This window comes from Eleutherodactylus coqui, chromosome 5, assembly GCF_035609145.1.
Source record: "Eleutherodactylus coqui strain aEleCoq1 chromosome 5, aEleCoq1.hap1, whole genome shotgun sequence".
Classification (NCBI taxonomy): domain Eukaryota; kingdom Metazoa; phylum Chordata; class Amphibia; order Anura; family Eleutherodactylidae; genus Eleutherodactylus; species Eleutherodactylus coqui.
The window spans coordinates 68,930,059-68,946,275 of NC_089841.1; the positions used below are offsets into that span (position 1 = coordinate 68,930,059).

General features: G+C 48.9%; 1 protein-coding gene across 1 annotated transcript in view; it reads right to left on the reverse strand.

Annotated features, from left to right (window-relative positions):
• The window catches only part of LOC136627523 (von Willebrand factor A domain-containing protein 5A-like), a 176,455-nt gene that overhangs the window by 25,437 nt on the left and 134,801 nt on the right, over window positions 1-16,217 (reverse strand). Inside the window, exon 20 of the mRNA XM_066602705.1 lies at window positions 85-126. Coding sequence (XP_066458802.1) covers window positions 85-126 — 42 coding nt within the window. The remainder of the gene's footprint in view (window positions 1-84; window positions 127-16,217) is intronic.

Here is a 16,217-nt window from a genome sequence, read left to right on the forward strand (position 1 = left end):
GCACCCATCTATATACTAGCACACTTTTCTTCAACAGTTTATGTGATGATAATAACATAGTTCAAATAAGCAGAACTTACGCACCCAGAGAAGTATAATTCCTCATTGAACCGTCTGCGAAGCCTTCTGAAAAGTAAGAAGGAAAAAAAAGAAAAAATAGATCATGTGATTTTTTTTCTTCACATCGGTCCCTTCCAAATGTTCCACATAGATGTTATTATTTAGGAGATAGCATCTCTGAAATCCACATGTAATACCTATATGGGATGACTGACTAAAATGGCAAAAGAATCGGGGGCAGAGTAATCAGAAGCCTGCCAGTTAAGGGGGACGTGTAAAGGTCTGTGCAGCGGGCATTGTGCAGATGAAGTGTTGATGTGACACACAGTGAGCAAATTGAAGGAGGGCGCTCCTTTGTGTTGCTGAAAGAGAGAGTGGGGTCCAGAAGAGATCAAAGAAGAAGAGGGCAGCTTTGTGACTGAGAGTTAGGCCCCCTGTCCACAGCCGTTGTGAAATATCGCTAGCGATATTCTGCTGCGGGCGATGAGGGGGGAGAGCTGTCAGTTCTCTGCAGTGAGCCTATCTGACAGATAGACTCACAGCGGAGAATTGCGGCAAATCGCGGCATGCTGCGATTTGAATCCTGTGAGTGGAGAATCGCTATGATTTTCTGTTCATGGACAGAGGGCTGCGCTTTCCATAGCAAAGCTATTATGTCTAACGGATTATAGCCGTTAGTAATACAATGTAAGAATGCCCATGGACAGGCAGCCTAAAAGGGCCGAATACAGAACAGAGACAAGAAAAGAGCTCTTGTGAACAGAGACAAGTTGAGACAGAAGAAACATTTAGTGGCCAGAATGTATACATGATGACGAAGATCCATGCAGGATCTGCCTGTAGAAAGCTACAGAAAGTGGGAGATGATCACGAAAGAGAACCAGCAAACCGGAATCCAGAGACCAAGATCGTTTAAGTGCTGGTGTAGTGGCCTGAAGTCTATGTATCTAGACCCTCCATAACTGTCTTGTATTTGTCTCACATGTCATGTTCTCACTGTGGATGCACTGCGCAGATTGTCCTGTCACTAGTTATGTGTATTGCACAGCTGCAGTGAGCAAGAGATTACTGTTTACGAATATCTGGAAATGTAACAATTTTGTCTTGTCACATGACGTTGGGTGATATATGTGCTTACAAGGTGTGCAAGAGAGAGTTCTTCAGGTTCTTCTTCTGAGTGCTTCTTGGGTTCTTGTGAGAGGGAGTGCCAGTTACTTACCACTTACATGTGGTGAAGAATGGAAGAGAGCTATCGACTTTTTTCCCCAAGACCTCATCTCCCTAAGGCATAAATAAGTGAAGTCTGCCATGCAGTGTCTGGAAGAAAGGTATGAGTGTTCAGTGGAGTATCTCTTTTTCCTCCCTCTGGAGTGTTCTGCTTTCCAGGAGTGGTGCTGCACAGATAACTTGGACTGTGGGCCTGATATTATCCTGTGTTCTCCTCCCTGGCCTCAACTGTTTCCTGCACTGGCGTGTACTTTCCAACAGGTGAATTTACAGGCAGCTTGTTGGTAAAGCTTCAAGTAAAGTTCCGGTTGCTGCCCATTCCCAGCAACTGTGTGTTCTAAGATTTACCCGTGTGTGTGTCTGGCATCACCTGTGACAACCCCGTATAGAGGTAAATCTCACCACCAGTGTTGGCCTGAAGGGGGCTGTTAGGGCCTTGGCAAAGGGTCACACGGGCCCCTCAAGGGAGGAGTTGGTAGAGCCACCGTGACATCCCTAAATACTACTCCTGCCATCTCCTTAGTGTTGTGCCCTGCGTCTCGGTCGCTACACTGGGAGGCCCTCTCGAGGACCTGGTTGCTGCCATAGAGAGACAAGTTGCTGTGATGTGGAAGTGAAACCAAAATGAGACACAGAGCAAATAAGAGAGTGATAAGTGCTCCTATGTGCAAAACCGAAAGCAGAAGAAGCAAGTCAGAGTCCATGTGTGTAAGCGGAGGACAGCTAATGGGGAGAGACAGTCAGGATATGTGTGTAGGCAAAGGAGAGCTAATGGAGAGAGACAGTCAGGATTTGTGTGTGTAAGTGGAGGAGGGCTAATGGGAAGAGCCAGTCAGGATATGTGTGTAGGCAGAGGAGGGCTAATGGGAAGAGCCAGTCAGGATCTGTGTGTAGGCAGAGGAGGGCTAATGCGAAGAGCCAGTCAGGATCTGTGTGTAGGCAGAGGAGGGCCAATGGGAAGAGCCAGTCAGGATCTGTGTGTAGGCAGAGGAGGGCTAATGGGAAGAGCCAGTCAGGACCTGTGTGTAGGCAGAGGAGGGCTAATGGGAAGAGCCAGTCAGGATCTGTGTGTAGGCAGAGGAGGGCTAATGGGAAGAGCCAGTCAGGATCTGTGTGTAGGCAGAGGAGGGCCAATGGGAAGAGCCAGTCAGGATCTGTGTGTAGGCAGAGGAGAGCTAATGGAGAGAGACAGTAAGGATCTGTGTGTGTAAGTGGAAGAGGGCTAATAGGAAGAACCAGTCAGGATCTGTGCTTGTAAGAAGAGGAGAGCTAATGGGTTGATCCAGCCAGGATCTGTGTGTGTGTATAAGCAGAGGACAGCTAATGGGGGGATCCATTCAGGATCTGTGTGTGTAAGCGGGGAGAGATGACAGGTGGTGAAAGAGAACCAGCTGAGGAGAAATTCAGCTGAATCAAACCAGAGAGAGTGGGCCATCTGATAAAAGGGAAGACTGATCCTGAACTGAGTAAATCTTGAGCAGAGAGTAGGGCAGAAGAGCTGAGGGAGCTTTGGTCAATGACCTCCTGTCCTTGAGAGAACGGGGACCAATAAATGTTGGCGTCTGACTCCACAGCTTTGCCAATCTCTGTGTGAAGAAAAAGACTGAGTTGATCCCAGATGGGTGGTAAGGCCATTTCAGTTAAAAACTGCGGTATCCAGTTCAAGCGTCATTTCTGGGGTTGATGAGTGGTGAAAGGTGTGTCCTTTTGGGCAAAAAAAGGAGTGTAGACAGGACTGTTCTGAAGTGAATGCTGGGCCCCCGTGTTTTATAATATTTAATGTTTCGGACTTTATTCACAAATGTTATGCAATGTTTAAGTAGTGAGCCTTACTATGGAGCAAACTGCACAAACAGTGGGCCTCATTTATCAAAACTGTCTAACATAAAAACTGTCTTTATTGCCTATAGCAACCAATCACAGCGCAGCTTTCTTTTTATAAATTGCTCTGCAATAATTACATCTGTACTGGGATCGGTTACTATGGCCAACAACAACAGTTTTTCTCTTTTTTTTGACAAATCAGGCCCACAGGGTATTTAGTAAAAGTTTGATATTTGCACAACTGTCTTCCTCATTGAACTGAATGGTGCCACTACCATGCACGCACAAACAGTGGCTGATATATTAATGAAATAGAAGGAAGGGATCCTGCATTGCAAAATACAGAGGGTATGGGTCACCTGTCTTCAGGATCGGTGGGGGTCTCAGATGTTGGACCTCGACTGATCTACCAGTTTTCACGCATCCAGTAAATGGGTGAAAACTTGTACTTTCCTCCACTAACCGTAACACCCCTTTAAGTGAATGGCAGCATCTGAGTTCTAGTGCCGGACACAATACACAGATGTAAATTACTGAAGGGCTCAGCCCAATTGACTAGAATAGTGCCCTATTGTAGTGCTCTACACCAGTGGTCTCCAACCTTTTTGGCACCAGGAACCGGCTTCAAGCAAGACCTTTTTTACCAGGCCCAGCAGGGTTGGGAGGGACATGGGTGGGGCTTTGGTTATATGGAGCGGGGTTATGAGGGGGGTTGGAGTTTAGTGCATACTTATTTAATAGGGCAGCATATAATTTAACCCCCCCCCCAGCACACACATAGGGCAGCATTTAATTTATCTCCCCCCCAGCACACACATAGGGCAGCATATAATTTATCTCCCCCCCCCAGGACACAAATAGGGCAGCATATAATTTATCTCACCCCCCCAGCACACACATAGGGCAGCATATAGAGTAATAGACAGGCTCCCCCAGTAATAAGCACCCCCCCAGTAATAACCAGCCCCCCCCCCAGTAATTAGCAGCCCCCCCAGTAACAGGCAGCCCCCACCCCTCAGTAATAGGCAGCCCCCCAGTAATAAGCAGCCCCTCCAGTAGAAAGCAGCCCCCCCCCAGTAGTAAGCAGCCCCCTCAGTAATAGGCAGTCCCCCCCCAGTAAGCAGCCCCCCCCCAGAAATAAATAGCCCCCGCTAGTAATAAGCACCCCCCCAACCCATATACTTACCTCCTCCCTGCTGTCAGTGTTGCTCTCTCTCTGCTTGCCCTGACGTCAGTGTGTAGCCCGGAACGCTTCCTCCCCGAGTCCTCTCCTGCGGAACTAATGAAAAGGGGACTCAGGGAGGAGGATCCTGGCTGCACACTGACGTCAGTGTGTGCCGGGGGCAGCGCGATTACCAGCGGGGAGCTGCGGTGCCCCCGCTGGTGATTGCTTCAGTGGTGAGCGGCGACGGCACGCCGCGGGCCACATGACACGAGGCAGTGGGCCGGATTCGGCCCGCGGGCGTTGTGTTGAGAAGAAAAGTTCCTGGCAGTGCCGCGGACTGGCGCTAAACACCTAACGGCCCGGCCCCGGTGGTTGGGGACCCCTGATTTTGAATGTCCTGGCAGTACATACATAGGGCAGTATAATATATCCCCCGGCCTGGCAGCACACACATAGGGCAGCATATAATTTATCTCCCCCCCCAGCACACACATAGGGCAGCATATAATTTATCTCCACCCCCAGCACACACATAGGGCAGCATATAATTTATCTCACCCCCCCCAGCACACACATAGGGCAGCATATAATTTATCTCCCCCCCCCAAGCACACACATAGGGCAGCATATAATTCATCTCCCCCCCAGCACACACATAGGGCAGCATATAATTCATCTCCCCCCCAGTAATAGACAGCCCCCCCAGTAATAAGCACCCCCCACTAATAACCAGCCCCCCCAGTAATTAGCAGCCCCTCCCCCTGTAATAAGTAGCCCCCACCCCCAGTAATAAGCAGGCCCCTCACCAGTAATAAGCAGGCCCCGCCACCAGTAATAGGCAGCCCCCCCCCAGTAATAAGCAGCCCCCTCCAGTAATAAGCAGCCCCCCAGCAGTAAGCAGCACCTCCCCAGTAATAAGCAGCCCCCACCCCAGTAATAAGCAGCCTCCCCAGTAACAGGCAGCCCCCACCCCTCAGTAATAGGCAGTCACCCCCAGTAGTAAGCAGCCCCCCCAGAAATAAACAGCCCCCCCTAGTAATAAGCACCCCCCCAACCCATATACTTACCTCCTCCCTGCTGTCAGCGTTGCTCTCTCTCTGCTTGCCCTGATGTCAGTGTGTAGCCCGGCACGCTTCCTCCCCGAGTCATCTCCTGCGGAACTAATGAAAAAGGGACTCGGGGAGGAGGATCCTGGCTGCACACTGACGTCAGTGTGCGCCGGGTTCAGCGCGATTACCAGTGCGGAGCTGCAGCGCCCACCAGTAGTAAGTAGCCCCCTCAGTAATAGGCAGTCCCCCCCAGTAGTAAGCAGCCCCCCCCAGAAATAAATAGCCCCCGCTAGTAATAAGCACCCCCCCAACCTTAATACTTACCTCCTCCCTGCTGTCAGCGTCGCTCTCTCTCTGCTTGCCCTGACGTCAGTGTGTAGCCCGGCACGCTTCCTCTCAGAGTCCTCTTCTGCGGAACTAATGAAAAGGGGACTCAGGGAGGAGGATCCTGGCTGCACACTGACGTCAGTGTGCGCCGGGATCAGCGCGATAACCAGCGCTAAGCTGCGGCGCCCCCGCTGGTAATCGCTTCAGTGGTGAGCGGTGTCGCCTTGTGTTGAGAAGAAAAGTTCCCGGCGGCGCCGCGGACTGGTGCTAAACACCTAACGGCCCGTCCCTGGTCCGCGGACTGGTGGTTGGGGACCACTGCTCTACACAACAGCTGGTCATAAGTGGCACTGTGCAGGGAAAATATCAATGAGAATGCAGCTCTGCTGTTCAGGATATTGGTAGAGTGTCCTACTAATACGAAGTGTTATAAGTTACTGCAAAAAAGAAAATGTCCTCTGAAGGGAATCTGTCTTCAGAAAATGAAATCTTATTTGCGTCAGGTTTTCATTATAAATTAATTTGTTAATACAGTCATGTTTTTATAGATTTATCTACATAAAGAAATCATGCACTACTGCAGTTTTCACACTGGCCACTAAAGCAATTTCCTATTGTCTGTAGTTCACTTCTCAGCTTTTCTGTATGAACTGTGAAATTTCTTTCTTAGTAAAGAGAGCTGAGCTAATGACAGCTCAATTGTACTGATGGAAGAGTAGAGAAGGCAGGATAGTAACAATATTACCCCCAGATAGGGGTCTGCAGCTTCCCTGTCACTACCTAATATTTGGGGAGGATCTATGCTCCATCACTTCCTGTACACTCTAAGGACCCTTTAACTTCTCCGGATCAGCGATAAGCTGGATATTAGAAATTCAAACGATATGACTGTCCAGACATCGGGGGCCTTTTTACCCAGAACAATTAATCCATTTTATCGCTGGATTGTGCAAAAGTGAACAATAATCAGTCAGTGTAAACACTGTCAGTGACTTAACAATGAATGAAAATTCATTTGCCATTCAGTTTATGCAGGTATAAGAATCAAACACTGATCGGCTTGTGTAAACATTAGAGATGAGCGAGCATACTCGTCCGAGCTTGATGCTCGTTCGAGTATTAGGGTGTTCGAGATGCTCGTTACTCGAGACGAGCACCACACGGAACTCGACTCAATTCCATTTACTTCCCTGAAATGTTAGCGCCATTTTCTGGACAATAGACATGCAGGGAAGGCATTACAACTTCCTCCTGTGACGTTCCAGCCCTATCCCACCGCCCTGCAGTGAGTGGCGCCGCCCGCTGCTCGCCTCAGACACACACTGGCAGAGATTAGGGACAGTGCTGCTGCTGATATAGGGAGAGTGTTAGCATCTGCAAGAACCACAACGGTCCTTCTTAGGGCCACAGCTCACCTAGTACACTACTGCTGTGGGTGCTGGGAGCAGTTTTGCACAATATATATTTTTTTTTTATATCGAGTGTGCAGCCCCATTACAGCTATAGCGTTCTCAGGCTGCAGTCTGTACTACGTAGTATAGGGGCAGTATTGGTCAGGCAGGGACAGTGGGTAGTGTACAAGAACCCCAACGGTGCTTCTTAGGGCCACATCTTACCGTGTGAATTTCAGTTGTTGCTGCTAGGAGCAGCTTTGCACCAAATTTTTTCATTCATCTTGGGCTCTGCAGGCTATTGCGCTCTCAGTCTGCAGCCAATTCTACAGAGTATAGGGGAAGTATTGGTGAGGCAGGTACAGTGATAGTGTGGAATCCTGTCTTGAAGAACCCCAAAAAAGCACCTGTTTAGGGCTGTGACCGTCTGCATTTAACTCCGTGGATGCTGGTAGTTGTAGTACCTCATTATTGCACAGCTAGGCGTGCTTGCAGTCTTCCGGATAATTTTTTTCCTGGCTGCAGTTTGCGCTGTCTCACTCCAACTGCAGGCCAATAAGAATTCCAAAATTTCTTACACCGCTGTGTGTTTGCTGTAAACTACACGCACGGTGACAGACCCCCATACAGGGAAACTCACATTGGCGCAATCTAGCCTGCATTGCATTGCACTAAAATTACCAAAAAAAAAAAAAGGAAAATCCTTACGGCTAGCTGTGACTCTCTGCATTTCACTGCGTGGCTGGTGTGAGCTCAGGAGTATCAGTATTGCATATTGCACAGCTAGGCGTGCTTGCAGTCTTCTGAATAATTTTTTTCCTGGCTACAGTTTGCGTTACATAAGCGCTGTCTCACTCCAACTGTACGCCAATAAGAATTCAAACATTTTTTACACTGCTGTGTGTCTGCTCTATTCGTAATCCACCATGCTGAGGGGTAGGGGTAGGGCTAGAGGACATGGACGAGGGCGAGGACGCGGAGTTCCAAGTGAGGGTGTGGGTATAGGCCGAGTTCCTGGTCCAGGTGAATCACAGCCGGCTGCTGCGGGAGTAGGAGAGAGGAAAGTTTCTGGGGTCCCCAGCTTCATATCACAATTTTTGGGTCCACGTCGTAGACCTTTATTAAAAGACGAGCAGTGTGAGCCGATCCTGCCGTGGATGGCAGAAAGTGCATCCAGCAATCTATCGACCACCCAGCCTTCTACGCTGTCCACTGCTGCAACTCTGAATCCTCTGGCTGCTGCTCCTCCTTCCTCCCAGCCTCCTCACTCCATGAAATGACACATTCTGGGGAGCAGGCAGACTCCCAGGCACTATTCTCGGGCCCCTGCCCAGATTGGGCAACAATGGTTCCTCTCCCACCGGAGGAGTTTGTTGTGACCGATGCCCAACCTTTGGAAAGTTCCCGGGGTCCAGGGGATGAGGCTGGGGACTTCCGGAACCTGTCTCAAGAGCTTTCAGTGGGTGAGAAGGACGATGACGATGAGACACAGTTGTCTATCAGTGAGGCAGTAGTAAGGGCAGTAAGTCCGAGGGAGGAGCGCACAGAGGATTCGGAGGAAGAGCCGCTGGACGATGAGGTGACTGACCCCACCTAGTAGGATAAGCCAACTGAGGACAGGTCTTCAGAGGGGGAGGCAATTGTAGCTGCAGGACAGGTTGGAAGAGGCAGTGGCGTGGCCAGGGGTAGAGGCAGGGCCAGAGCGAATAATCCACCAGCTGTTTCCCAAAGCACCCCCTCGCGCCAAGCCACCGTGCAGAGGCCAAGGTGCTCAAAAGGTGTGGGAGTTTTTCACTAAGACCGTGGATGACCGACGAACAGTGGTGTGCAACCTTTGTCGCGCCAAGATCAGCCGTGGAGCCAGCACCACCAGTCTCACCACCACCAGCATGCGCAGGCATATGATGGCCAAGCACCCCACAAGGTGGGACGAAGGCCGTTCACCACATCCGGGTTGCGCCACTGCCTCTCCCCCTGGGCCCCAACCTGCCACTGAGATCCAACCCACCTCTCACGACACAGGCACGAGCTTCTCCTGGCCTGGACCCACACCCTCACCTCCGCTGTCCTCGGCCCCATCCAGCAATGTCTCTCAGCGCAGCATCCAGCTGTCGCTAAGAGTATCATTGGAGCGAAAGCGCAAATACGCCGCCCCGCACGCTCAAGCTTTAAATGTCCACAGAGCCAAATTGATCAGCCTGGAGATGCTCACCTACAGGCTTGTGGAAACTGAGGCTTTCCAAAACATGATGGCGGCGGCGGCCCCGCGCTACTCTGTCCCCAGTCGCCACTATTTTTCACGCTGTGCCGTCCCAGCCCTACACGACCATGTCTAACGCAACATTGTACGCGCCCTCACCAACGCGGTTACTGGCAAGGTCCACTTAACAACGGACACGTGGACAAGCACAGGTGGGCAGGGCCACTATATCTCCCTGATGGCACATTGGGTGAATTTAGTGGAGGCTGGGACCGAGTCAGAGCCTGGGACCGCTCACGTCCTACCCACCCCTAGAATTGCGGGCCCCAGATCGGTGGTGGTATCTGCGGCGGTGTATGCCACCTCCACTAAACCTTCCTCCTCCACAACCTCTGCCTCGCAATCCAGATGTGTCAGCAGCAGCACGTCACCAGCAGTCGGTGTCGCGCGGCAGCACAGCGGTGGGCAAGCATCAGCAGGCCGTGCTGAAACTACTCAGCTTAGGAGAGAAGAGGCACATGGCCCACGAACTGTTGCATGGTCTGACAGAGCAGACCAACCGCTGGCTTTCGCCGCTGAGCCTCCAACCGGGCATGGTCATATGTGACAACGGCCGTAACCTGGTGGCGGCTCTGCAGCTCGGCAGCCTCACGCACGTGCTATGCCTGGCCCACGTCTTTAATTTGGTGGTTCAGCGGTTTCTAAAAGGCTACCCACACTTGTCAGACCTGCTCGGCAAGGTGCGTCAGGTCAGCGCACATTTCTGCAAGTCCAACACGGACGCTGCCACCCTACGCACCCTGCAACATCGGTTTAATCTGCCAGTGCACCGACTGCTTTGCGACGTGCCCACACGGTGGAACTCTACGCTTCACATGTCCCGGCTGTATGAGCAGCGTAGAGCTATAGTGGAATACCAGCTCCAACATGGGCAGCGTAGTGGGAGTCAGCCTCCTCAATTGTTTACCGAGGAGTGGGCCTGGATGGCAGATATCTGCCAGGTCCTTGGAAACTTTGAGGAGTCTACCCAGATGGTGAGCGGCGATGCTGCAATCATTAGCGTCACCATTCCCCTGCTATGCCTGTTGAGAAGTTTCCTGTAAAGCATAAAGACTGACGCTTTGCAGTCGGAAACGGAGGCAGGGGAAGACAGTATGTCGCTGGATAGTCAGAGCACCCTCATGTCTATATCTCAGCGCGTTGAGGAGGAGGAGGGGGTGGAGCCTGAGGAGGGGGAAGAGACAGCCGGGCCCACTGCAGAGGGTACCCATGCTGCTTGCCTCTCATCCATTCAGCATGTATGGCCTGTGGAGGAGTAGGAGGATCATCCTCAAAGTGATCTTCCTAGTGAAGACAGCCATGTTTTGCGTACAGGTACCCTGGCACACATGGCTGACTTCATCCTAGGATGCCTTTCTCGTGACCCTCGCGTTAGACGCATTCTGGCCACTACGGATTACTGGGTGTACACACTGCTCGACCCACGGTATAAGGAGAACCTTTCCACTCTCATTCCCGAAGAGGAAAGGGGTTCGAGAGTGATGCAATACCACAGGGCCCTGGTGGACAAACTGATGGTAAACTTCCCATCCAACAGCGCTAGTGGCAGAAGGCGCAGTTCCGAGGGCCAAGGAGAAGGGGAGACGCGGAGATCAGGCAGCATGTTCAGCGCAGGCAGGGGAACACTCTCCAAGGCCTTTGTCAGCTTTATGGCTCCCCAGCAAGACTCACCACTCCCCAGTCAAGGTTGAGTCGGAGGGAGCACTGTAAAAAGATGGTGAGGGAGTACGCAGACGATCGTACTACCATCCTCCGTGACGCCTCTGCTCTGTACAACTACTGGGTGTCAAAGCTGGACACGTGTCACAAACTCGCGCTGTATGCCCTGGAGGTGCTGGCTTGCCCTGCGGCTAGCGTCTTGTCAGAGAGGGTGTTAAGTGCAGCTGGGGGAATCATCACGGATAAGCGTACCCGCCTGTCAACTGACAGTGCCGACAGGCTAACACTCATAAAGATGAACAAAGCCTGGATTTCCCCAGACTTCTCTTCTCCACCAGCGGTACCCAAAGATTTTTTTCGCTGCAACCGCGGATGCAAGCATTGTTCTCTATCACCTTAAAAAATGGGGACCTTTACCTTTGTCAATCTGTGTATGATATTCGTTCTCCTCCTCCTGCTCCTCCTCCTGAAACCTCACGTAATCACCCCAAACGGGGAATTTTTCTGTGGCCCAAAAGGCTCATATAACTTTTGTAAACAATAATTATACGTTTCAATTCTCATTAAAGCATTGAAACTTCCACCTGAACCAATTTTTATTTTAACTGGGCAGACTCCAGGCCTAGTTACATATTAAGCCACAGTAAGCTAAGCGATTAATGGGTTTCACCTGCCCTCTGGGTTGGGCATGGGCAATTTTTCTGGGGTACATTTGTACTGTCGGTACACCAATTTTTTGGGCCCTCACCTGCAATGTAATCCAAGTAATTTTTATGGGCTTCACCTGCACTCATGGTACACCAATGTGTCTGGGGTTGGCCTACACTTTTGTTACAGAAATGTAACTCTGTTCTGCCTAGCTATACTTCTGCCACAGTAATGCTAGAGGGGTCTGACTATACTTCTGCAACAGAAATGTTACCTTGGTTTGTGTATATAGTTACTACTGTAATGTTATTAATACTGGGCTCTGCCCATACTGCTTCCACGGAAATGTTACTGGGGCCTGTCTATACTGCTACTACTGAAAAGTAACTAATACTGGGCTCTGCCCATACTGCTTCTACGGAAATGATACTGGAACCTGTCTATACTACTACTACTGAAATGTTACAAATACTGGGCTCTCCCTATACTGCTTCTACGTAAATGTTACGGGCCTGTCTATACTGCAAGTACTGAAATGTTACAAATACTGTGCTCTCCCTATCCTCCTGCAACGGAAATGTTAATCTGCTGCTTTGCCTATACTGCTTCTACGGAAATGTTACTGGGGCCTGTCTATACTGCTACTACTGAAATGCAACTAATACTGGGCTCTACCTATACTGCTTCTACGTAAATGTTACTGGGGTCTGTCTATACTGCTACTACTGAAATGTTACAAATACTGGGCTCTCCCTATACAGCTTCTACGGAAATGTTACTGGGGTCTGTCTATACTGCAAGTACTGAAATGTTACAAATACTGTGCTCTCCCTATACTGCTGCAACAGAAATGTTAATCTGCTGCTTTGCCCATACTGCTTCTACGGAAATGTTACTGGGGTCTGTCTGTACTGTCACTACTGAAATGTTACAAATACTGGGCTCTCCCTATACTGCTTCTACGTAAATGTTACAGGGGTCTGTCTATATTGTTGCTACTGAAATGTTACTGGGGTCTGTCCTACTGCTGCCAATGAAATGTTACTGGGGTCTGTCTGCACTGCTGGAACTGAACTGTTACTGGGGCCTGTCGCAACTGATACTACTGAAATGTTACTGGGGTATAAAGGTATCATCTCCATATTACTTTTTTGTTTTATACAAGAGTATTTAATATTACATGAAACTAAAATGAAATGCATGAAATATTCCCTTTATGGTACAGTATAACTGAACCTTTCAGCTTCTGCACCCCCCCCCCCCCTGAAAGAAAAGCAGATGATAATGACAGGAACAAAAGATGAAATGTCCTGGATCCATAAATCATGTAGAGTGATCTTTGCCCACTTATGCCCATCGTATGCTCCCAGTGATGAATAAGCTGAGGATGCCCCTCACTGGCGTGCTGCTGGGCGCTCTGCAGCAGGAATGAATTTTAATTTCTTACAGTATGAAAAGAGATGATAACGGAGAATGGACCTGTAGTCCTTCCTGTAATCACTTCTCTTTGAATCCAAAAAGAAAATCTGGCGATTCCTGATGTGATGGAGGTTCTTATCTTAGGCCCGGACAACAGCTGAGTGATGGACACATCCATAGGACTGCTCTGAGCTGCACATCATGATGCACCTATTTTCTCACTTGGTCCCTGACTGCACTACAACTTTAGTTACTCAACTCTGCTTAAGTTCAGAATTATACAATAATCACATCCATAGATATAAATTTATCCAGACAACGTTTCTGCAACAGGTAGATGTACAGATGTCATGACACAACTATGGTGGCACATACAACACTGGGTGCACAATTACTGCACTTACAGATTGTATAGTAAGCAGAGATATAACTTTGCAACCCATCCCAAAAGCTTAAAGGGGTTTTCAGAGAGAACACTATTGATGACCTATCCTCGGGATAGGTCAACAATACTTGATCGGCTGGGATCCGTTGCTCAGGACCCTGACCGATCAGCTGACTGTGCGCCCGCTGACAACACCACAATTACATAGAAGTTGGAGTGGAAGCAGCGGAAGTCTCTGCTTTGACCCCTGTGTACTGGCCGACGCTTGTAACTGCCGACACGGCTCGCGTTGATTTCAATGAGAGTCGCACTTGCAATTACAAGCGTTGGACACTTCACAGAGGTTGGAGTACAGATTAGCGGATTGGTCAAAACCCCGAGTGACGGACCCCAGCCAATCAACTATTAATGACCTATTCTGATGATAGATCATCAATAGTATTCTTCCTGGAAAACCTCTTTTAAATAAGCTATACTGCTCATCCAAGAGCTTTTTTTGCCCGGCTATACTACATCTGCTCATACCTATGTTAACTATGATATTGCAAGGTATTCATTTTATGCTCTGTGGGCATCCCAGAAGTCGGAGCTGTACCACCTCTCTATTAAAGCATATCTCACAGTATGCTGAATTGACACAGAAGAAGGAATTCAAGAGGATAACCTGAGCAGAATATATGGAACTATACTGTACCTCCAGTTGGCAAGAGTAGTATATTAAGAAAAAAACCTATACAAGTTTGGTATTGTAGTATTCGTACCGACCCATAGAATAAAGTTAGCATGTCGCTTTTGTTGCCGTTTGTGCGCCGTATAAACAAGACCACTAAAAGATGGCGAAATGTCGTTTTTTTTTTCATTTTACTCCACTTAGAATTTTTTTAAAGTTTTTCAATACATTATATGGTACTTTAAATAGCACCATTGAAAAATACAACTCGTCCCGCCAAAAACAAGCCCTCATACAGCGACGCCGATGGATAAATAAAGGAGTTACAAATTTTTTGAAGGGGGGGGAGGAAAAAACGAAAATGGAAAAAGAAAAAGGGGCCGCGTCATTAAGGGGTTAATCTCCCCCCCCAAAATACTGCATCACCAATCAGGCGCTGTCCACTCCAGCGCACTTCCCCTCTGCAGCTCCGGCACTTGCTTGTAGTTTTCAGTCAGCGCTTCCTGGTCAGAGATTCAAAAACTCTGCTTCCAGGAAGCACTAGCTTTGATTGGTTCAGCAAGCGCTGCAGTGATTGACTGAGCAGACATTGCCTGTTACGTGATACATTGTGTTTTTTAAAATTGCAGACAGGGCTTATGATCGAGGTAGGGCTTATATATCAAGACCACCAGTAAATCACAGCAAAAGAGCGCTACAAGGTCACGCGACTTTGTAGCAACACATAATTGTGATATCGCCATCAGAAAACGCAGCGATATCGCACAGAACACACAGATGCACCATCACTGCGATTTTCTCTTGGCTATATTGCTGGCGCCTGTGTGAGAGAGGCTTTAATGTAAAGCAAGTACAAAACCAGTCAGTAACCTATATTGTAACAAATGCAAATTAAAATGAAACATTCAGAAAGGACATCCAATGTCTATTTTTGACATAATGATCAACCATCGCAGCCTTGAAGGGGCTTTGTCATTAGAAAAAAATCAATACTTACCTATTCCTTCCCCGTCAGTCTTCTTACTGCATCTTCTCCTCACCGATATTCTCCTGGCTCCTCCAGTCTCTCGGGTAACATTACCGCAAGCCAGGCGGCTCCTCTTGTTCCTGTTTTGGAACGTCCATTCTCGTCAGTCTCCTTACGGCGCGTCACTGTGCGTTATGTCACTATTGACGTAGCGTTTACTACCTAGCAGGGAATGCCGGGCAATTGCTGAAATTGTGCATGCGCGCTGTCTTGCCGCAAGTGTTCATATACTATTGCCACAAGACAACGCGCATGCACAGTCTCAGCAATAGCACGGCCTAGGAGTCGGCATTCCCTGGTAGGCAGTGAGCGCTACATCACTAGTGACGTAACCTTCACTGACCTGCAGGAATCAGAATGACGAGAATGGACATAATGTCACAGTAAGAAGAGGATCCAGCTGTCTGGAGGTGACGTGATTCCAGGGGGACTGCAGAAGACAGAAAAATCATCCGGGATGCAGTAAGAAGACTGACAGGGTGAGGAATAGGTAAGTATTGATTTATTTTAGCTGACAGAACCCTTTCAAGATCGATGCAAGCTTGGAGACGATAAGTCACATGATCACATGCGTCCTACATATTTGAACTGGAATGTTATTGAATTCCTCATTGATAGCAAGCTTCAATTTATTGACTGTTGAAATGGGATGTGTGTAAACTTTATTCTTAACATTTCCCAATAGGATAAAGTCAGGTGGTGTAAGATCTGTGGAGCGAGCTGGCCAGTCTACTGGCCCACATCTGCCTATCCAACATTCTGGAAACATCTCATCTAACCAGTCACGAACACAGAGTGCATAATAAGAGGGGGCCCCATCCCGCGGCCACCACATGCTGTTGAAAATATCCCAGTCCTGGGTGATAGGATAAACAGTGGTGAAGCAGATCCAAGTAACTATTTCCTGTCCCAGATCGCTCAAAAAAAAAAAAAAAGGAGAATGGGCGCATCAATCCCTGATGCAAAATTCCTGCCCAGACCACCACACCAGGATAATTGTCATTTCAGGGTTTTCTGATCACCACTAAAGACAGTTGTGTCTGGTACCGCCTTCGGACACATGGAACTTGGCCACATCAGTCCACAACACTCGTCGTTGTAATTAC